At 40.3% G+C, this 22,087-nt stretch overlaps 5 protein-coding genes across 5 annotated transcripts; 2 read left to right on the top strand and 3 right to left on the bottom strand.

Moving 5' to 3' along the window:
- Window positions 1-523: 523 nt before the first annotated feature.
- On the top strand, window positions 524-2,536 carry LOC135666713 (polyubiquitin-like). Its single transcript, XM_065178328.1, has 2 exons — window positions 524-678; window positions 1,184-2,536. The coding sequence occupies exon 2, from the start codon at window positions 1,184-1,186 to the stop codon at window positions 2,327-2,329; it is 1,146 nt and encodes a 381-aa protein (XP_065034400.1). The 5' UTR covers window positions 524-678; the 3' UTR covers window positions 2,330-2,536.
- Window positions 2,537-7,302: 4,766 nt separating this feature from the next.
- On the top strand, window positions 7,303-8,750 carry LOC135666707 (peroxidase 39-like). The gene is made up of 4 exons (XM_065178320.1): window positions 7,303-7,572; window positions 7,641-7,832; window positions 7,909-8,071; window positions 8,209-8,750. Exons 1-4 carry the CDS (start codon window positions 7,372-7,374, stop codon window positions 8,622-8,624), a joined length of 972 nt encoding a protein of 323 aa, XP_065034392.1. The 5' UTR covers window positions 7,303-7,371; the 3' UTR covers window positions 8,625-8,750.
- Window positions 8,751-11,698: 2,948 nt separating this feature from the next.
- Window positions 11,699-13,974, bottom strand: LOC135586293 (polyubiquitin 11-like). Its single transcript, XM_065178336.1, has 3 exons — window positions 13,835-13,974; window positions 12,912-13,734; window positions 11,699-12,641 (listed from the first exon to the last, which is right to left on the bottom strand). The coding sequence occupies exons 2-3, from the start codon at window positions 12,978-12,980 to the stop codon at window positions 11,952-11,954; spliced, it is 759 nt and encodes a 252-aa protein (XP_065034408.1). The 5' UTR covers window positions 12,981-13,734; window positions 13,835-13,974; the 3' UTR covers window positions 11,699-11,951.
- On the bottom strand, window positions 13,774-15,143 carry LOC135666714 (thioredoxin-like protein CXXS1). Its single transcript, XM_065178337.1, has 3 exons — window positions 14,978-15,143; window positions 14,473-14,595; window positions 13,774-14,226 (listed from the first exon to the last, which is right to left on the bottom strand). The coding sequence occupies exons 1-3, from the start codon at window positions 15,101-15,103 to the stop codon at window positions 14,068-14,070; spliced, it is 408 nt and encodes a 135-aa protein (XP_065034409.1). The 5' UTR covers window positions 15,104-15,143; the 3' UTR covers window positions 13,774-14,067.
- Window positions 15,144-16,339: 1,196 nt separating this feature from the next.
- On the bottom strand, window positions 16,340-21,798 carry LOC135666696 (kinesin-like protein KIN-14H). The gene is made up of 16 exons (XM_065178313.1): window positions 21,426-21,798; window positions 21,184-21,328; window positions 20,941-21,050; window positions 20,742-20,861; window positions 20,457-20,660; window positions 19,581-19,790; window positions 19,418-19,492; window positions 19,094-19,240; window positions 18,887-19,028; window positions 18,671-18,780; window positions 18,395-18,556; window positions 18,092-18,285; window positions 17,265-17,346; window positions 17,077-17,181; window positions 16,895-16,999; window positions 16,340-16,771 (listed from the first exon to the last, which is right to left on the bottom strand). Exons 1-16 carry the CDS (start codon window positions 21,645-21,647, stop codon window positions 16,592-16,594), a joined length of 2,313 nt encoding a protein of 770 aa, XP_065034385.1. The 5' UTR covers window positions 21,648-21,798; the 3' UTR covers window positions 16,340-16,591.
- Between the last annotated feature and the right edge of the window lie 289 nt (window positions 21,799-22,087).

The following is a 22,087-nucleotide window of genomic DNA, read 5'->3' as shown; positions in this document are numbered from 1 at the left end:
AAAAGAATGAGCATATCGTGGAATCGCTACGTCGTCTCTTCTTACCGCTGCCATCACCAAGGATCGCAGGTAAATGAGACACTTCTCTTACATCCCACGCGGATACCCAACTAGTCCAGGAGGGATAGGAGGAGGACTGAACTTGCTGGGTCCCACATGAGGTTTTGTCCGATCGCCAAATCAACTGGGCCCACAGCTGTGGCATCCGAGATGGAAGCCTGACGCCTGTCAAGGGCACGTGCATGTGATTTCTTCTGCGTGCGGTCACCTCTGGCGTACTCGGGAAAAATCTGGCAACGGACGAATTCCTTCTCGAATGCAACGCCGTTATCTTTGAACGGCACCCGTGCCACGAGAGAGTAATGCTCGCCTCACCTACCAGCTTGCTGGTTGGCGAAGCAACATGGAACCCACGCGTGAGTCATGAACTGTAATGTGGGAATAGGACGGATACACGTTACTCCGACAGCGACGTCCTACCTTGCGGTAGCAGGATACGTCTCTTATATCGTCCGTCCACTTGTGCGGCGATCACTGGCTGAACTCTTTTTAGGTAACATCACCGGTAGGTAATCTCACGCCAGAAGATGGCTATAAATAAGGCTCCTCAGGCCCGATCTCAATGCGCTCTATTCAATATTGTCGAAAGGCTTGCAAGTTTTCTTCCTTTGCTTCAAGGTATGTTTTCGCCTATACCTGAGTATTTCCCTATTTTAGGCCTTTTTTGCCTTTTTTATTTTTATTTTCTGTAGCTTCGATGTTAATGGATGAAGGGGTAGATCAATCGTTTTCTTTCTATTTTATTGATGTTGTTGTTAACAATTGTCTGATTCTTTGCCGACTCCTTTGAGAGATTTGGTAATCGTTTGCGATTTTCTTTTTTGTGATATGTTAGTTGTTCTATAAAAGTCGATTCTTATATTGTTGTGACACGATCTACCACGTCTTGCATATGTTTTCTTGTAGGAAGCTTCGTCTCAGATTTGAAGCATATTGATGTGTCGCTTTTGATCATTTAGTCGAAGTGGTTGATTTTAATTTTAGGTCATTCATTTTTTTTCTTGTACACTTTGCATGATCCGTCTCAGATCTGATCAATTGTTGTTAGTCCAGTAGTCCTTTTTTGTGTATTAGATCTGATGGTTGTTTTCTGACTCCTTTCTTCTTTTATCTCTTTGATCAGATGCAGATCTTTGTTAAAACTCTCACTGGCAAGACCATCACCCTTGAGGTTGAATCCTCTGACACCATCGACAATGTCAAGGCTAAGATCCAGGACAAAGAGGGAATCCCTCCAGACCAGCAAAGGCTGATCTTTGCCGGTAAGCAACTTGAGGATGGCCGGACCCTTGCGGATTACAACATCCAGAAGGAGTCCACCCTCCACCTCGTACTTCGCCTTCGTGGTGGCATGCAAATCTTTGTCAAGACCTTGACTGGCAAGACCATCACCCTCGAGGTGGAGAGTTCTGACACCATCGACAATGTCAAGGCTAAGATTCAGGATAAGGAGGGCATTCCCCCCGACCAGCAGAGGCTCATCTTTGCCGGCAAGCAGCTCGAGGACGGCCGCACCTTGGCTGATTACAACATCCAGAAGGAGTCCACCCTCCACCTTGTCCTCCGCCTCCGTGGTGGCATGCAAATCTTCGTCAAGACCTTGACTGGCAAGACCATCACCCTCGAGGTGGAGAGTTCTGACACCATTGACAATGTCAAGGCCAAGATTCAGGATAAGGAGGGCATTCCCCCCGACCAGCAGAGGCTCATCTTTGCCGGCAAGCAGCTCGAGGATGGCCGCACCTTGGCTGATTACAACATCCAGAAGGAGTCCACCCTCCACCTTGTCCTCCGCCTCCGTGGTGGCATGCAAATCTTCGTCAAGACTTTGACTGGGAAGACCATCACCCTTGAGGTGGAGAGCTCGGACACCATCGACAATGTAAAGGCCAAGATTCAGGACAAGGAGGGTATTCCCCCGGACCAGCAAAGGCTCATCTTTGCCGGCAAGCAGCTTGAGGATGGCCGCACCCTGGCAGATTACAACATTCAGAAGGAGTCTACCCTTCACCTTGTGCTGAGACTTAGGGGTGGCATGCAGATCTTTGTTAAGACGCTTACAGGGAAGACCATTACCTTGGAGGTGGAGAGCTCGGACACGATTGATAATGTCAAGGCAAAGATCCAGGACAAGGAGGGGATTCCACCGGATCAGCAGAGGCTGATCTTTGCTGGGAAGCAGCTGGAGGACGGGCGCACCCTGGCAGATTACAACATTCAGAAGGAATCCACCCTTCACCTGGTGCTCCGCCTCCGCGGGGGTCATTAACCCTTTTGGGCTGTATGTGTCCGCTGCTTTGCTGTCTTAGTGTTCTCTCTGTTGGTGTGCGTGGAAGTCCTATCGGAGGTCTGAAGGAATAAGCATTGGTATCGTTGGCATGTATTGTTGACATCTTTGTTTGGTGAATGTCTATGGTTGTCTTGTGGAGTCTCTGGTGTTCTATAACTTGTGTCAGTGCCATTATGTTTTTATCGACTGCTGCTGCCCTTCTCTTGCTAATGTACGATGCTGATGCTGATGCTGATGTTGCTACTGCTGTTTTATATATTTAATGTATCCAATTAATTATGTGTGTTCAGTGGTGTTCGATCAACACAGGTGAAAACTTTTCAAGGGAGTTTTTTTGGTATTGAAATATTTTGTTTAGATCATGTGTACGAAGATACTCATTCTATGCTGTTCAAAAGCATAACGTAAAGTGTATAGGAGGTGGTTGTTAAAAAAGATTTAGTCTACTTCTTCTCGCATTTATAGAGAACATTATAAATTTATCATATTATATTGGGTATTAGATCTTGGTATTAGATTTTTATCTAACTACTCATCACACTTAGATTAATGAATTTTTGACTCGTATTGGATTTCATCTATAGAATTTAACAAGTTTACTGAATATCCAATAAGATAAGGGTTTCGACGGATATCTAATATCCTCTAGGTCAAATATTGAGTTTGTCGTGAGTCATACATATCAGAACTCTTTCTAGATCAGTGAAAACGTACTAGGTCACTCTCCAAATGATATATGAAATGTAATCTATACATATCAGAACTCTTTCTAGATTAGTGAAAACGTACTAGGTCACTCTCCAAATGATATATGAAATGTAATCTATTGGACATATCTGTCCTTAATTATATGTATTTATAGTTTCTTATCCATCTAATATCTTAAAGATTACATTCCGGGTATAGTGTTATTAAACCCATATGATTTCTACTCGAGCCTCACTCTAATCGGATTCTTCTGGAGAAGGATTTGTTTGAGCAAAAACATATAAGATATTATTCTCATAACACTGAGAGTGAATAATCTTCTATCAACACTCAATAGCTCTCATAAAATTGATTGTCACTTTTGACGGTTAGTTGTGCTAGATCTGGAACTTCCAGAGTTACAAGTTCAGCATCAAAGAGTGGAGTACTCATATATGACATCTTTGGTATTTAATGATCGGATTCACCACTAGGACGACAGAATCACTGTCTGACAATGATGTATCATCATGTTATGACTGTTTCGACACTAAGGGGTGAATTAGTGTTTTCGTAAAAACATCGGTTTAAAAATTTTGAACTATAAAATCATAACGAAAATACGTTTAAACTTAAAGTGCAAGTAAGAGTAGTAGACAATTAAATCAATAATCAATTACAATGAAAAGCACAATATAAATGTAGATCGAGTTTATAGTGATTCGGTCATCGTAACCTACGTCCACTCTCGATTCCTCTTTCGAGGCCATCGGCGTTCACTAACGATCTTCTTTCAATGGGTAAAGCCTAACTACTCTCTTACAACTCTTTCTCCTTTTTACAAATTTAAGAGAAAACATTTACGAGTCTCATACCTCCGTTAGATAGAATTTTAAACTTTTGAAAAAAAATGAGAGGAACTCTCAACACTTTTCAAGATTACAACTTTGATTCACTAGCATTTTAGTTCACTCTTTATTGTGTCTTCTCAGCAAGGATAAGTGAGGTATTTATAGACCCCAAATGATTTCAAAAATAAAGTCAAAAATTTAAATTTCTGAGTATTTCGGGTATGAGCGGTACCACCACTGTGCTGGGCGGTACTACCGCTTGGTAGAGCATCGAAGACGGGGCTCTAGCGGTACTACCGCCAGCTTGGGCGATACCATCACCTGCCAGCATTAATGCTGAGGGTACCATCATCTAGTCTGGATGGTACTATCATCGAACAGCCTGGAAAAGTGTGCTCTTGACTTTTCCAACTCATAGGCGGTTCCACCGCTTGATTCAATCTTTGGGTCACTAAATAGGCCTCCAAATGAGCTCAAATCAGTTCCAATGGACCCTTAATTGAGTTAACATTGTTACACTTGAATCTAACTCAATTAAGATCTAAAACTACGACGATCATGACTTAAATGATTACAAAACATATAATATTATGTTGTCCGACATATCATTGGTTCATTCAAACTCTCGATGCATCATGCTCTTTTTCGGTGTATTGCTCGATCTATCGACATGTTGACTCTCACAACGTCCAATCTTGATGCATGTCCAATTCTTCCGGCCCGATGCCTGATCTCTAACTTCAGCTCAATATTTGATTCTTCTACTTCAATTGTTTTGCCTTTTCATGATCAAAGTTAGTCCTTTGCATCACTTTTCTTAAAATACAGATTATATTGTAAACTCATCAATTAATATCATCATCAAAATCCGGGATTCAACACATCAACCATCTAGCATTCCATTAGTGGATCAATCAGTTAACTCATTCTCCAATAATCACTTGCACGATATCCCTAGTGTCTCCATACAAGTAGTTATGAGACCAACCGCCTCCATCATATAGACGGGTATACAACGCACCAATTTATCCAGTTATCTCAATGTACCTCTCAAGCAACCTATGACTAAGATCATTTAGGATTTATATTTAAAGGTAAATCAATCTTATTATTATGATCTTATCATAATCTGATTCTCAGTATATAGATCCATGAACATGTGTAACGGACAACATAAAATGAGAAAAAAATTATAATAAATAATTATAAAAAAAATAATATGTAACGTGTCAGATGTCTCATCACTCATCTTGTAACTCACGTAATTGATCTCGTCGAAAGTGAGTGTTTTGGTAAGAGTGGCTCCACTAGGTACCACTTAAAGGAAATCCTAAGTGAATTGCTTTACTTCACGCTGCTGAATTGTTCTGCAGTTTGTATCACCCTTTGCCATGTTAATGCATGCATGCAATCTAACAAAAATTTGTCGACCCTAAGTGATATAATATTTACAATAGGGAAGGGAAGAAAACCATGTATCAGTCAGCAATTCCAAGCTACCATACCTTTTGCAGGTTGCTGCTACCCAATTTCACATATATTTCTGATTTGTGATGTAAATTGCTTCTAATTTGTGTGGATACACCGATAGTTGTCTGATCATTAGCTTTATTCATGATAGCCTTACCTTGGTGGGATACCAAGAGATTCATGTTTGTCAACATCTCGTTAGAGGCCCCAAATGTTGGTAACCAGGATAAGGTACATAAAGGTTTTACGAGATCTGAAGCATGAGGAGCTGGAACCTTGCTTGTGCAGAAGTTGGAGTTCATGAGAAACAGAGCGGAATGCTTCAAAGAATGGCATAACTTTCTTCTTCAGAAGTTGCTGATAGAGCTCGAGAATTGAGGGAACAGAATAAAGTGTGGCCCGCAGATGGCTTTGAGGTGCTGTACGCACATCAAAGGAAGGTATAATGACTCGTGTATTAGACTGGAGTTGGCCAACATGCATCTACTTTGTGAACGAAGGAGCATTCGGTCCTGAAACTAAAGAAAAGCATTGTGCTTTCTCGATCACAAGATTTTGCCCCCTATGATCGAATTTAACGTGCTTGGGTATTTAAACTAGGATTTAGCAAACATAAGCAATTGTCTTTGTTCCATGAAAGATCATTTCTTCATCTGCTGTACTTTATGTCGCCTCTCTTTTCCTGTTCTGAAGCATGGAATTTGATCCCTATGCTCTGCAAGCTGTTAGGTCTGTCTCAGTGGAAAGCAGATGGAATGCCAATAGACGTGCGTCAGAAGCTCTCCCATTGTTCAAGTTACCGCATGGAAGCTCCTTTGAGAAGAGACATGTACATGAGGGTCATCTACTCACAAAGCTTCTCCTGTGAACACTACAGTCCGTCCAATCATAATTGGAGAATGGGAGAGCAGTGTGAATCGTGGGTGTCTAATGTTTTGAAGTTTTGTTCTAATGCTATGATCACTGCAATTTATCTGTATGTTTAGTCATGATGTCGATGCATTAGAGCAACATTTCTATACTAATATGTAATGCAAATGCTCGCATCTCCTTTTGCAGCTTAGCTTTTGCTTCCCACATGCAGAGGTTTATTAGTAAGCTCTATGAACTTTAATTTTCATGTGAACTACAACACATTTGGTAGCTTTCCAAATGGGCTACAACTCAGTTGAACTATAAAGCTATGGACAAAATGATGAGAGTGATGCAGTTTGATTCAACCATCGATGGAGAACAATTAAGACTTTTGGATTTGATACATCGGCGACAAGTGTGTGTGTTCTTAAAGAGAATTTTGTGTTGTCTGTGGCTCCCATCACTTCCCACCTGCTCTCATACCTTCAGAAATGCATCACGAGTAATGATCCAAGAATTCTCACACGAATGCGGGGCAACAAGTAGAAGAATCGCTGAAGCTAAATGTGTGCAATCATCATGTCAACATTTACTTGAACGGTCACCTCGGTGTCTCCGGCGAAAGAGTGGCGCCTGAAACAAAACTTGCCTTGAGAACAACTCTGTCGTTTGATGACAGACTCCAGACACATCTTGCGAACAGAAAGAGGTGCATGATCGAATGAAGGGACACGGCTCTTCGATCAATCATTCAATCGTCCTACAGATTCCTTTGCCTCAGAAATAGTGGCGTGCAGATTTCTTATGTACCTCGATCGATTTCTTGTCTGCAATCATTTTGTTCTTTTGATTCAAGAAGCATATTCTTCATAGGACAAGTGTGGCAGGTTGTGCACTAATCTCCATTTCTTGAGGACTCTTATTCTGCTTCCAACTTATGATAACTTGTCCTACAATCACCTGCTTGCGACTTAATTTTATTGCCTTTAGGTGCTGCAAAGGTAAAATAGGTGATAGGGAGGCCACACTCATTGCTGCTTTAAGGACGAAGCTCCAACAGCAAGTGGACAGAGAGGATTCCGTGAAGGACTATAAAGTTGCCTCCATGTTTAGAGTTTGGTGCAACTTGAGGAAAACTTAGGCAAAATCACTAGTAATATGAGCTTTCGGGGTCCGACGATACTGGTGTTTTTGGGTTTCTTGAGTTGTGTTCATGCTGATCTGAAGCTGGGCTTCTATGACGACAGTTGCCCCAAGGCAGAGAAGATGATCCTAGATTTTGTGGAGGAGCACATCCCAAATGCACCAACGGTGGCAGCATCTCTTCTTCGGATGCACTTCCATGATTGCTTTGTGAGGGTACGATGTAATGCATTCGTTTCAACTCAATCTTGCTTTCTTCACGGCATGTTTGATGCAATTCTCAGGGTTGTGATGGCTCTGTGCTCATCAATTCAACCAGCACCAACCAAGCTGAGAAGGCCGCGACTCCGAACCAAACACTCCGCGGGTTCGACTTCATCGATCGCCTGAAGAGCGTGGTGGAGGAAGAATGCCCGGGGATCGTTTCGTGTGCGGACATTCTTGCGTTGGCTACGCGAGACGCGGTCGGAGTCATTGTATGCCGATAAGCTCATACCATGCTCCAAGCTAATGTTCTGAATGCAGACACTCATCTTGTTCGTCTGACGGCAGGGAGGCCCGATTTGGAGAGTTCCGACTGGCCGTCGCGACGGGTTGATATCGAATTTATCGGAAGCATTATCTGAGATTCCAGCCCCCACATCGAACCTTAGCTCTCTGCAGACTTCTTTTGCTAATAAAGGGCTAAATGCCGCAGACCTTGTTCTCCTCTCTGGTGAGCTGCAGCATAGTAAACACATGCCGATCTAAGTTCTTGCCGACTTGTGTCTTGCAGATTCATCATTTTACACGAAAAATGACGTTTTTCTTGCGCTTCTTCGTCTGCTAACATCGACCGATTTGCTGTTGCAGGAGCCCACACGATCGGAGTTGCTCATTGCGAATCCTTCAGCGACCGGCTGTACAACTTCACCGGGAACGGCGATCAAGATCCTTCTCTGGACGGCTTCTACGCCACGAATCTGAAGAAGAACAAGTGCAGAGACGCCACCGACGAGACCACGCTCGTGGAAATGGATCCTGGGAGTTTCAGAACGTTCGATGTTGGATACTACAGGAATCTGCTCAAGCGAAGAGGGCTCTTCGAATCCGACGCAGCTCTGACCACGGACGCCGCGGCCAAGACAGCCATCGTCAATCTCGTCGACAGCCCTCCGCAGACATTCTTCGCCGGGTTCGCGATGTCCATGGAGAAGATGGGCAGCATCGGAGTCAAGACGGGCTCTTCAGGTGAAATCAGAAGGAACTGTGCGGTCATAAACAGCTGAGACTGGTGTTCTCGAGCAATTTATGCTGTGGATCTCAAAAATAAATGAACTGTTGCAGTGTGTTGTTCTTTGGGGATCTAAGTATTCGGTCTAACAAGCATTAACAGGATCTTTCCTTTGTTCTTATCATCATCGATCGTCCTTTCTGGCTGATGAGAAACAAGTGGTGTCCTTGCATTTTGATGGCCTTCCTTTTGATCCAAATGAATCAGGATCATGTTCTTCGAGAGACCAATGTTGATGAATTAGGAGCAACAGTGAATTGCTAAGGGTGATTAGATAAAAATGCATACAATTGTAAACATATGACCAGTTGAAATATGTTCATTGTTATGATTCAACCAAGTCCAATTAACAAATCACAATTCAATGAGAGACAGATCAAAGTAATCAGTCCATCAGATCTCAAAGTGTCACCCTTTCTTAAATAATAGCTAATAACTAAAAATAAATCAAATGAAAAAAAAATCAAGATGAAAAAGAGAAACTTTATTGAACTTACCAAGAAGAGAAATATTTATATATCTTGTACGACTCTTTAACTTTAGCCCTATTAGCTTGAATACGTGAGACTTCATAGGTAGATACCCCTTATTTATAGATATGAAATGCAAGAGTTCCTAATCTCTTCAACTTTATCTAATCTTATTTAAAAGATAAAATATCAATTTGAAATTTATCAAAATATATTTGAACTTTTTAAACTAAGAATTTATTATCCCTCCAACTCTATCTAATCTTATTTAAAAAGTAAAATATTAACTTATAATTTTTTAAAATATACTTTAATTTTTTAACATTAAGTATACTCTTGGAGATAAGTCTTAGCTTCTTTGCTAAGTCACGCTCATAACTACCACCAAGCATAGAATCACCTATAGAAATACAACTTCTATCAAAGTATTCTCTAAGGTGCATGTGAATGTTACCATCCATATGCTTTCTTATACTATTCGAAAATCTACCTGAATCAAGTTGCTTCATTCGGAAACGAATACCTCTTGACCCAAAGCCTGATCCAAACTTGCTAGATGAAATATTACTGAAATCTCTAACTAGACTTTGTGTAGAAGGCTCAACATCCATATGACGATCAAATTTAAGAATTAACTTGTGCAAATTAGAAATAACACCAAATTCCTTATAGGAAACCAGCAAGTCTTGACATAAGATCTTGAGTTTCATTTTTATGAAGAACATTCATTTCTTCATTCATGATATCCTTCCACACTTTAACACCTTTGGCTTCGTCAAAATAAGTAAGTTAAAAATCATCAATTGGTTCATAAAAAAATAGTGACATGCTTACATTATCTCTATCTGTTTCACAATTTTTTTTTTATCTTCTCAATATTTGAATTTTCTCTTTATGAACATCATTACTCCCCCCAATCACTTTGTTCCATTATTAGTAGTGAAAAAATAACATGAGTAGATTCAGATAAGGAAAAAGATGAGCCAAAATCCGTAGAAATATTAGATGACAAAAGAATCTCAACCACAAGTTTTGAACATATATCAATTTCATTATTGTGATTGATGTTTTTTAAAAAAAATATTTATGGAGGATAATAAAAAGAAACCTCATCAAACATAACATCTCGAGATACCACATACCTATGTTTATAGATACATATATTTTCAACTTTTCTTCCTTTCATCATAGCTAATAGAGATGCATTTCTTAGTATTAGTATCAAACTTGCTTCTCTTCAAGTATGGTATATGAATATAGCATAGAGAATCAAATACTTTAAAATATTTAATATTTGATTTCTCACTAAACATGAGCTCATATGAAGACTTTAAATTGATTGGACTAATAATAGTTCAATTAATAACATAAGTTGCACTTATCATACCTTTTGCTCATAAGACTTTAGATAAATTATTTGCATGAAGCCAACACTTATAAGTCTCCATAAGATGTCGAATCTTTCATTCAACCTTAAAAAAACTTTTAATTTTTTACTTTCAATAGCACTTTCAACTATTAACTTTGAACTCTTAAAATTTTGAAAAAACTTATGATTTTTCCTTCATAAAATAGACCCAAGTGAACTTTGTAAAATCATCAATAAAGAGAAGTATATAACAAGAATGTAAATAAGATAGTGTTTGAGTAGGGCTCCTTAGATTACTATAAAGAAGCTCTAAGGGAAATTTACATTTTGAAAGTGATATATTAAAAGATTGCTTGTGCGCTTTGCCATATTAACAACCTTCGTAAACTTCATTACTATTAAAAGTAGTAAGAGTGAGAAAATCATTCACTAAACTTTTTTGCATCATAATATTTAATTTAAAAAATTTATATGATCAAGTCTGCCAGATCACTATCATTTATACTCATCTTATCAATAGAAGAGTTTGATATTGATAAAATATATAAATCTTTGACCCTTTTTATCAGTACTACGTTTACATTTAATTCTTTTATATAGCAAAGAAACTTGATTTCATTAGGATTAAAAAGAATATAATTTTCAATATCAACTATGTTTGCAATAGAGAAGAGATTTTTCTCAACATAGTACACACTCTAATATTGATCATTATCTTTAATTGAGATTATCACGATGCCTTCCTTTTAAATTTGGTGAACAGTATTATCTGTCAAAAATATCACGTGAAGATTAAAGAAGAAAATATTGTAAATGTAGAACATTTTTATAATGCTAAAGATTGGGGCAAATGTTTTATAATAAAAATTATTGAGTTCATGACATCTATCAACTTTCAAAATGATTGAATTGTTGATTTAGAATATGATCATCATCTCATTATTGATAATATCAAATTCACTAATATTCGTACTCTTCTATTAATTTAAAATCTATCAAAACTATATTTTAATGTTTTAAATTAAAAAAAAAATATTTATCCCTCGAAATCTAGCTAATGTTATTTTAAAAAATAAAATATCGATTTATGATCTTTTAACATACATTTGACTTTTCAATAAAATATAAATCTCGCAATTTTCTCAAAAGCGATTTGTTTATATTACGGTGACACACGGTCCTTCGTAAATGAAACCATAGGTAGACGGGGAACAACACGAGAGAGGCCAATTAGATAAAATACACATTGTTCACTTGTGTTGATACAATAATACCACTGAACACAACGATAGCCACAAGTAATTATTGAAATGACAAAGCAAACGCACCGAGAGACATCACAAGGCGACCATAGACACTTGACGAAACAAAGAAGCGAACGACGTCATGCTTATTCCACTTTCTGGACGGACTTGCATGCATGCCAACGACAGATGGAACGACGATGACAACCAAAGCATCGGACACAAACAAGCCAAACGGCTTAGCGACCACCGCGGAGGCGGAGCACCAGGTGAAGGGTGGATTCCTTCTGAATGTTGTAATCTGCCAGGGTGCGCCCGTCCTCCAGCTGCTTCCCAGCGAAGATGAGCCTCTGCTGATCCGGTGGAATCCCCTCCTTGTCCTGGATCTTCGCCTTGACATTGTCGATCGTGTCCGAGCTCTCCACCTCCAAGGTAATGGTCTTCCCGGTGAGGGTCTTAACAAAGATCTGCATGCCTCCCCTAAGCCTCAGCACGAGGTGAAGAGTAGACTCCTTCTGAATGTTGTAATCCGCCAGGGTGCGGCCATCCTCGAGCTGCTTGCCGGCAAAGATGAGCCTCTGCTGGTCCGGGGGAATGCCCTCCTTATCCTGAATCTTGGCCTTGACATTGTCGATGGTGTCCGAGCTCTCCACCTCGAGGGTGATGGTCTTCCCGGTCAAAGTCTTGACGAAGATTTGCATGCCACCACGGAGGCGGAGGACAAGGTGGAGGGTGGACTCCTTCTGGATGTTGTAATCAGCCAAGGTGCGGCCATCCTCGAGCTGCTTGCCGGCAAATATGAGCCTCTGCTGGTCCGGGGGAATGCCCTCCTTATCCTGAATCTTGGCCTTGACATTGTCGATGGTGTCAGAACTCTCCACCTCGAGGGTGATGGTCTTGCCGGTGAGAGTTTTAACGAAGATCTGCATCTGGAACGAAGAGATTAAAAAAGGAGGAGTCAGCATCATATCAAGAGAAACCACCATCATCAATTCAGATCTAAGACGACAAAAGACAACCAGAAGAGAAACCACCATCATCAATTCAGATCACATTTGCTCTAAACAATTCAAACAGAGGAAGAATCAACATACATTAAATGTCAAAAATGGACGATCATATGAGACCTGTTAACAGAACAATAAAAGTAGCCACACAAAACAACCGAGTGCTACAAGATGGGACCAACACATACATACCTTGAGCGGATGAGGAGGACAGGGAACCGGCAATGCTTCCGACGATGGGTGAAAACGGAGCAGCGTCATTTATAGCCTTCTCCTCGCGTGAGATTGCCCAAATACATCCGATTCTTGTGATGATCGATCACCACACACGTGGTCGGACGACATCAAAGACTTCCCGGTGCGTCCCCCCTGTGAGCCGGCAGATGCATGAATCCACCCTACCCGCCTTCTTCGTTCCGTTCACGGATAATCTTAATTATGATTCGGACGGTCACGCATTCGATGATAGATTAGTAGTAATTTTATATTAGATCTTAATCGTCACAAGTTTAGGATAAAGATCGCATTAGAAAAATGCGGTTGTCGAGCATTCCACGGTAAAGAAGAAAAAGAATATGATTCAGAGGATTGATTCGAGATAAACGATGCGAAAGAAAAGAATGTTCTAAGAGGAGGAATAAGATCGATGCAGTCGATTCTTCGATAACGCAGATAAGTTCCGGGCAGTGGGTCCAAATCAATCCATCGATATGTCTGATCTTTAAGATTTAGTCAAACATGAGCGCTGGGATGGCAATCCGCGTCACCTTCCATTGTAACCTCAGCTGTTGGCCGAACAGAGTCCATGGCATTTCCTGTGAAAGAAAGTGACAGATGAGTGTGTAGAAGGTACAGAGCACACCACGTCGACACTTCACCTGCAATAGATCTTATCTGGATCATGGTTTGTCACATTCCACCGCAAACCCACATCAGCCTGCATGTTCCTCTGCTTCCATTGGCACCACCCACATCGAATGGTTTCACGGATGCCAAAATCCAGAGAGTAGGAATTCTGTGTGCACAATCCCAAAGACCAAAAAAACACATACACTAATCACGAAAGAGAACGATCCATCCTGAAATTATCATCTCAACTGCATACAGATCACTACATGTACAGAAACCACCGATTCATGTCCAGGTGCTGAATGAGAGTTGATTGCACTGCTGTCTGTATAAGGTTCGTCATTTGGCACCGACCAACTCTTTAAGCTTTCCCTGGTTTGCAAGTGCAACATAGCGAAACCAGCATCAGATATAGGTAGCCACACATTACTTAAGAACACTACATGCTGTAGTTAGAGCAAGGAACAGGGTGGGTGGGTCTATTTGCAGTGAACTCTAACTAGTCGACCATATTTGGGCGACGAAAAGATTGAACGAAACCATCGATCCTCTTCCTTATCTCCTCCGGATTGGCCCCGACAATCTTGTCTAGCACTGCGCCATCCCTCATCAGTACAAAGGTGGGCATCGCCTTCACCTCCATCTTAGAGGCAACCCCCTGTAAATTTTCAATTGAAGATGCGTATGATAATATTTCAGATTAAAGTAGCACAAACAAAGATGTTCATGACAAGCATATATATATCAGTTTCAAGTAGCACAAGGTTTTGGAGAAGTGCTGCTGCACTCGGAAGAAACAGCCCACAGGAAAATGGTAGGTGAAGATTAGGTAGACCACCGTACTACCATCAACAGCCAACATGATCTTCCTCAGGATCATGGCTACCGAGGTCATAAACCATACCTTGACTTCATCAACATCGACCACGAGAAACAGGATGTCCTGGTAAGTCAAGGCCAGCTCCTCGAAGAATGAGTTCATGGCGAGGGATGGAACACACCATGAGGCACCAAAGTGGACAAAAACCTGCACACAAATGAAAAGATAGATATAATCAAAATTCCACGCATTATTATTAGCTTCATCATTCTGTGACCAGCAATCCTCAGCTGGTAAACTGTCTTCTTCCTTCGTTCTCAGCTTAGAGATCTGTGCCCAATATTTGCAAGTCAATCCTTATGAGTCCATCGAAAACATCCGAAAGCAGATGGGGGAAAGGAACCCAAGGAGAGATTAGAGGTTTCAGGCTTTCTGAAGCCACGGAAGAGAAAACCTAGATGTTTAATTTCTCGGTAGAGCTTCAGAAAGAGAGAGTGATTCAGTAGCAATGAAGAATGTTAACCATGAACTATGAGTAACAGATTGACTCAGAACCAGGTAAATCGACAGACCAGAAGAGCTTGCTTACAGGACATCCTTGGTTGTTGGCTTGGGTGATGAAGAGGTACCATGACTCCTCTGAATCCACCTTCACGACCCTGGACTTGGGATGCTGCTGCTGCTGCTGCTGCTGCTCCTGCGGTTGGCCTTCCATGACCGTAAGCTTATTATTGGTCCACTTCTTCGCAAGGGGTTGGTGGATGTTTATAGAGAGATGGGATGTGGCTGCGGTATGAAGTGGAAGCCAGATGTCCTCTTGTGGATAGCGCCAAACATCTAATCCCAGGAAGAGGGTCCACCGCAAACCAAGGGGCTGTTGTTCTCCGGTATCCATATATCTGGCACTCCGAAGGCTAATCCAAGAAACGATGGGATGTCCAGAATTTTCTGGATCCTGTCATGATGCTCACTATAGTTATTACTTTGTACCATTCTGGTCTGTAGATAAGGCTGGTGCACGGGCTCCTGCCTGCTTGTCGTCTCCACCGTAGAAAAGATGGCTTCGAAATGCCAACTGAGCATCTGAAGAACACCAACAGGCTCTTTAGAAGCCAATGATATTTGCTGAGATAATGTAACAATAAAAGTGAACTTCCAGGAATAAAATCTTTCAAATGCCATCCCAAAAATTGTGAAATTTGACCTCATGCATGGTATTACTCTTGTGGACACGGTAAGCAAACAATGTCACGGACGTGGAGTCTCGGGACTAAGATTGAGTGTCATGTCAGACATGCCACCTCAGATTCGGCACGACGGTCGTCGCTTCCCATGTCGTCCAGAGTCGCACGAGAAAGCATCGTACCATCGTCGCTTCCCATGTCGTCCAGAGCCGCACGAGAAAGCATCGTACCATCGAAGGCCATTTCGAAAAGCTTGGAATAGTGTCGCGCGATGCTATCCCGCACAGATCGATCGGCAATCGCCCAAAGATACGAGCCAACTACTCGAGGAATCAATCGCAGCAGTCAAATCACGTACGATCAATCCTCGGACGCAAGCATAAAAGCCCCCTCTACCTGATGCGACAATGAGGGGCGATCATTCTAAAAAAACACTCAACTCGATACTGACTTAACATTCGGAGGGACCAAGTCGAAAAATTCCTTCTCTCCCGACCTAGGCCTATGTGTAGGAGCTTAGCGACGACGAAACAAACAACATGCCGACTGAAGAATTGCATACAGAGTCAACCCCGAACTCGATCAAGCTCAACGAAAGCCTAGTCACAGGGATGATCCAGAACATCGACAATCGAACAAAGTCGTGCAAACACCTCGGCCACAACTAGACAAGTTCATTAACAATGCAGAACTTCAATCATTTCGATTTCATAGCAATATATCTCTCGGGTTTTTATGAACTGAAAGATCCCAAATCACCATAGTGGTAGTAGGCTCAAACCAAATCAGTCATCCAAGATAAGAGACCATATAATTGTGTAGCTATTTTTACAGATAACACCACTCAGTAATCCCAGTTAACAGACTCAACTCGGGCAATATAGATGTTGTTCCTTGGTATACAAATCACGCAGGAAGTCGATGTTAAAGAGTCCACTGGCCATTAAATATGCTACAATGGCAGCAGCAACAACAAATTAGTGCATAGAGGAATTATAAACATCACCAACAAATCCTCCTTATCCATAGCTCAATCGTGAGTCCGAACATCGTATCTGAATTTGGCGTCGAGGAATTCCAATCTCACATGAGTTGACCCGAGCAGCAAAGCGAAGCGAACAAAGAGACTCACCAACCGAAGATGCTCCTGGCGAGATATTGACGAACATTAATGTCTTGGAGTCGCCACCAAGACAAGGCTATCATGAAAAAGGCTAATGATCAGCTATCTTTATTATCCGCGTATCCACACAAACAAACAGAAGCAGTTTGTTTACATCACAAAGCAAAAATATATGTGGAAATGGGTAGCAAGAACCTACCTGCAAAAGGTATGTTAGCTTGGAATTCCTAAAAGGAACATGATCATCTTTCTTCCCTATTGCAAATATTACATCGCTTAGGGCCGACAAGCTTTTGTTGATTGCCTGCATTAATAATATAGCAAACGGTGAGTTGAGATACAAACCGCAGGACAGTTCAATGGCGTGAAGGCAATTTTTACCTGGGTTTCCTTTAGGCGATCCCCGGTAGAGCCACTTTTAGCAAGACGCTCACTTCCAGCAAGATCAATCAAGTTGAGTACCCCTTGAACCTGTTGTTCTGTGCCCTGAAAATAAATGAATGTAACTTAGTACCAGTGTTAAACATCACACAAACCAGCTTGAAAGCATGCCCTAGCAAGTCACATACCTCATTAACCCCAAAAATCCTTAAAGTGAAGACACAATGACTTCTTGAAGATTGTTCATTCATTTGTGTCCTACCCACAGACCTGGTCATAAAATTCAAAAATTCTTCTCACGCTTTTACTTATTATTCGCTCAACCAAGTGTCGTACAGAACACATCAACAAAGACACCACAAAAAATAAAATAAAAAATTCTAATAAATATTTTAGCACAAAACACTAATGCATTTTGATATTAGGATTCAGTATATAAATGATATAAAAGCACAAAGTTCTAAAGAAACAGTGGGTGAATATGTGTAGCTCAGCCATTTTGAGTGTCCAACATTCACATAGATGAATGGAAACATGTAGTTGTTACATTTTAACTTCTTTTGAAGTAAACCATTTGGTATATGCCTCCTCCTCCTTTTTGTTTTAATTTCTTTTTTTAAACGGACAAATTTTCTAGAAAAATTATTAGAACTTCTTGATAAGAAATCCACGAGGAACAGCAGCATTGAGTAATGTAGCAAGTACCTATAAGCTTATAGTAAACATAAGATGAGGAACATCTTTTACTTAGTTTCAGTTATATACTGCTAAGTCTGATCGTCAAAAAGTATTTTAATTAGGTAGTAACTCAATGATTCAAGGAAATAAATTCAGTTAAAAAAACACTCATCAAATAATTTCATCAGGTTTTAAGATATATTACATCTAAGAAAGAAAACTTACAGTATATGCATCTTTTATATGTGAGCTTTGCACATAACCAATTAAATAAAAATGATTTCATTTTACAAGTCTTCAAAAGAAGTCATTGGACAAGGACATCGACAAGATTTACCTGCTCTGTGCAGCTTGTTGTAGGAGGAATGAAACTTCTTTGATGCTACAAACATCTACAATAGTAAGATCAGATATGATCGTATTACCATTAGAATCGTGTTTGATCGTGTATTGTTTACAAAGACCATCACTAGGGCGACTAGGTGACAACAAATCACGAATTGTTTCATTATATATTTCCAGCATGGATGCCTGAAAAAGAAATGAATCAATCACAATAAAAAAAATAAAGTCATGCAAATTGATGAAGAAAAAGACTAAGCGATAGGTATAGCTGAACATAACAAGAGTATAAGCTTACCTGCATCTTGTATTTCCAACCTTGGCATTGCAGAGATTGACTAGTTTGGAATATTTGCTCTAACGACCGCGGTATAAGACCTTTTTGTTCAGCACATCCAGTATTGCCCATCATAGTGTAAGTTTTACCAGAACCAGTTTGCCCATATGCAAATATACAAACCTACAGTAGACAACAAGAAGCATTCTTAGTCATCAATCAAATTACAAATATATACCAATAATAATTGAAATAAATATCAATGAACAATACAGTTTAACATATTAAATAAAGCACCTTATAGCCATCAAGTGCACTCTGAACTAGCTGTGAGATTTCTACAAATACATCTTCTTGTGAAGCTTCATGATTGAATACTTTGTCAAAAGTGAAAGTATACATCTGAGCTGATCAAATGTCATAAATATTATGTGTTATTCATGATACAAAGAATATAGAACATCAATATGAATGTGGTATCCTATGTTAATAAAATACAAAGGCATATCACACCATTATGTGTCAAGTCAATGCCACGCCCAAGATATTCGATGGATGTCGGATAAGAAACAACTTCTCTATCTGTGTCATTTAAATCAGAATCAGGTAAAAGAGGTCGAACTCTGCAGAATACTCGAATATTCCCTTTAAGTTCCTGCCAAAAGAAAGTTCAGCACTAGAAGTTCATAATGTATTTGTTAAACACAGTAGCATATGTACCAATATGGTGTTATGCAGTTTTTTACGGAGTTTCTCAGCTTCAACTATTTGAAACTCTGCCTCTGTGAGACGATCTTGCAAATCATCGACAGTTCTTTTCAGCTCTTCATACTCTGTCATTGTCTCGATGGTTGTCAAGTCAGCTCTCTAGAAAAGGAGCAAAGATGTCACAGACTAGAAAATAAAAACCCTGATTTTATATTATAACTCATATTTCTACAACCAAATGTAACGTACCTATTTATCTCACATAAATGCAATGGAAAATAATACTACACTGTCACAACGTGATGATACTAATTGAAAAATCTTAATACTACTTACCTTCAGCTTCTCACTGGAAGCAGCAAGCTGATCCTCTAAGAGTTGTATTTTTCCTCTTTGGGATGAGCATGTCTTCTATAAGTAATAAAGAAAAGATAATATCACATTACTGTAAGAGTAACAAAATACATGAGGATGTAACTAACTTCATATGAAAACAAACCTCAAGAGCAATAATCTTTAGAGTTATATAATCCAAATCTTTTGTTGATTTTTTAGTAAGTTCTCTGTAATTTTCAACTTCAAAGGTCAAACTTTGCGCTTGTGTTGATAAATGGTCACGGTCATCTCGTACTTGCTGGAGTTCAATTCTGAGGCAACTAACTTCCTTTCTTAATTCTTCTTTCAGTTTCATGGCCTTTTGCTGAGAAGACTGAAACAGAAGCAAAATAAAAAGAATTACAAGATTTGACTAAATCGACAACTGACATAGGTAGAGTAATCACAAAATGTGTGACCATAAAGACTAAAAAATGTGAAAGTCCTAGAAATAATATTTGCGATAACCCAAAGGGCAACGATAAAGTTCAAATATGTCACAATGTCAAATCCTACAAGATATTCTCTTTGCAAATCCTCTGTTCCTTGCAAATTGCTCAAAAAGACATCAGACCCTTTAATTGATTTAGAATCAAGTAAAACATGTGCTTGTAATGGTTCAGAGGTTACAAATTGACAGAATGTTAAGTGATAAAGAACTCACGCATAAGGGCATAACAATGAGATAAGTTTATAGCTGTACGATTAGGAACTACCATACATAACATAAAATGATCACAAACCAATTAATGAGATTCAGAAACAAAAAGAATTTAGCAAACTAAGGAATATGAACGGAGTAAGTTGTAGACACTGGAAGCGACATTATAGTATACCACTCAGCAGTAAAACAAAGTGAAACCTCCAAGATCCTTAATCTTCAAATGAAACAAAAGTATTGAGATCGACCAAATAAATGTGAGGGAAAGTAGACAAAAAAAAAATTGAAGGTATGAATCAAGAATTCCCTTTGAATAAAAGATGCAAGTATAAAACCAACCCTAGATGCGTCCAATTGACTCTTGAGTGAATTCGCATGGTCTCTTGCAGTAGTCAGACTTTCCATTATAACACTTTTCTCCTTCTGGAACCTCGAGATTGTTTCACCATTTTTGTTAGCCTCATTTTGAAGATTACTGTTGTATTGCTGCAAACTGGTATTGTACTCTTGTAATCTCCTATTTGTTTCTTGCAGCATTTTTAACTGAAAAATTATATGAAAAAAGAGTTTATATGGATCATCATCAAAAGAATCCTCTTAATTTCACTCTAGGGAGCAATGTACCTGGTCACTCAAACGTTTTTTCTCTTGGGTGACTCTTTCAAGGTCTGTGGACAGAGCATCTCGAGAATTCTCAGCTGCAACCCTCGCTTCTCTTTCATTCTCATAAGATTTAACAGCAGCCTGCAAAATTTTGTAAGTCGCAATTAAGGACTACCAAACTCGATTTGCTAATTTACATGAGCATCTTCAGCACTCCCACCAATTTCTCTAATTCTTCGTTTGTGAACTTGTGTTGCAAGGAAGAATTCTGTTCTCGAAGCTCCCTCGATGTCGCATCCAGTTCATCCATCTTTGCCCTCAGTTGGAACTCTAGGGAAAGATGAGATAGGACCGAGCTATCAGGTCTCGAGCATGAAAAATGCACATGGTAAATCATAAATCTGAACCAAAAAAGTGATTTTGAATTCCTTCTGCCAAGTCAAACAGAAGCATTGGTAAATACCAATCTCTCCGTGCCTTTTCTCTTCAGAGCCCAACATATTTCGAAGCTTCGCTTGCTCCTCCATGTAGCCATCTTCCAGCTCCATGTACCATCTGATACAAATTCGAAGTCTTTTAATGTATTCTATCATCAGCTCACTCTTCCCCTACATAATCGATCGACAAAATAATACAAAAAATTATGAAAAATCAGTAAAAGAATAATTAGGATTGTATAGAATAAGAAAACATTTTACTTTCCACCTTATAGTCTGTCCTCTTTCCCTTCATCTTCTCGGCCAAAAGTCTCTCCACGTCCTCCCGGCACCCGAACTCGGTCCCTGCCATGCTCCCGCCATCCGAGCTGACGGCTGCAAAGACAGTCGTCTGGTCGCTAGAGACACCAGAGTTGGAGTCGGCATTGACGGGGAACACCACCGGCCTAAGCGCTCGTGGGTTGGTCGCGGAGCCTACCATCTTTCCCATCACCGCTATCCTGCACCGTTTGTCGAGGGACACCTCATCCGAATTCTCCTTGTGATCGTGGACTAATTCCAAAACACTAGAAAACGGCCAACCCTCGAGCACAGCGTGGGCAGCTCACATTGGAAGAGCTCCGAGGGGCGTTGAGGGGCTTGCTCTGGTTGATCCAAGAGGACATAAACTAATGGGAGGCAAACGCCGAAGAACGTTGGATCAAAGGGTAAAAGTGAGCTAGATCAAGGACGCTTTTATGGTGGGGAGGTGGAGCTATCAGGTGAGGTGGGAGAGGGTGGGTTGGAGTGGAGCGCAAGGAAAGGTGAAGGAGAGATGTGAGCCGTCACTTCAACGGCCGGAAACGGAGAAGGAGAGGCATTCAATACGAATGAATGCATTAAGTTCACGATATGCGGAAGGTTTCCTCCTCACATCAATACAAATATATC

The sequence above is a fragment of the Musa acuminata genome, unplaced genomic scaffold, assembly GCF_036884655.1.
Source record: "Musa acuminata AAA Group cultivar baxijiao unplaced genomic scaffold, Cavendish_Baxijiao_AAA HiC_scaffold_1119, whole genome shotgun sequence".
NCBI lineage: Eukaryota > Viridiplantae > Streptophyta > Magnoliopsida > Zingiberales > Musaceae > Musa > Musa acuminata.
This window is presented reverse-complemented; position numbering and strand designations above follow the sequence as displayed.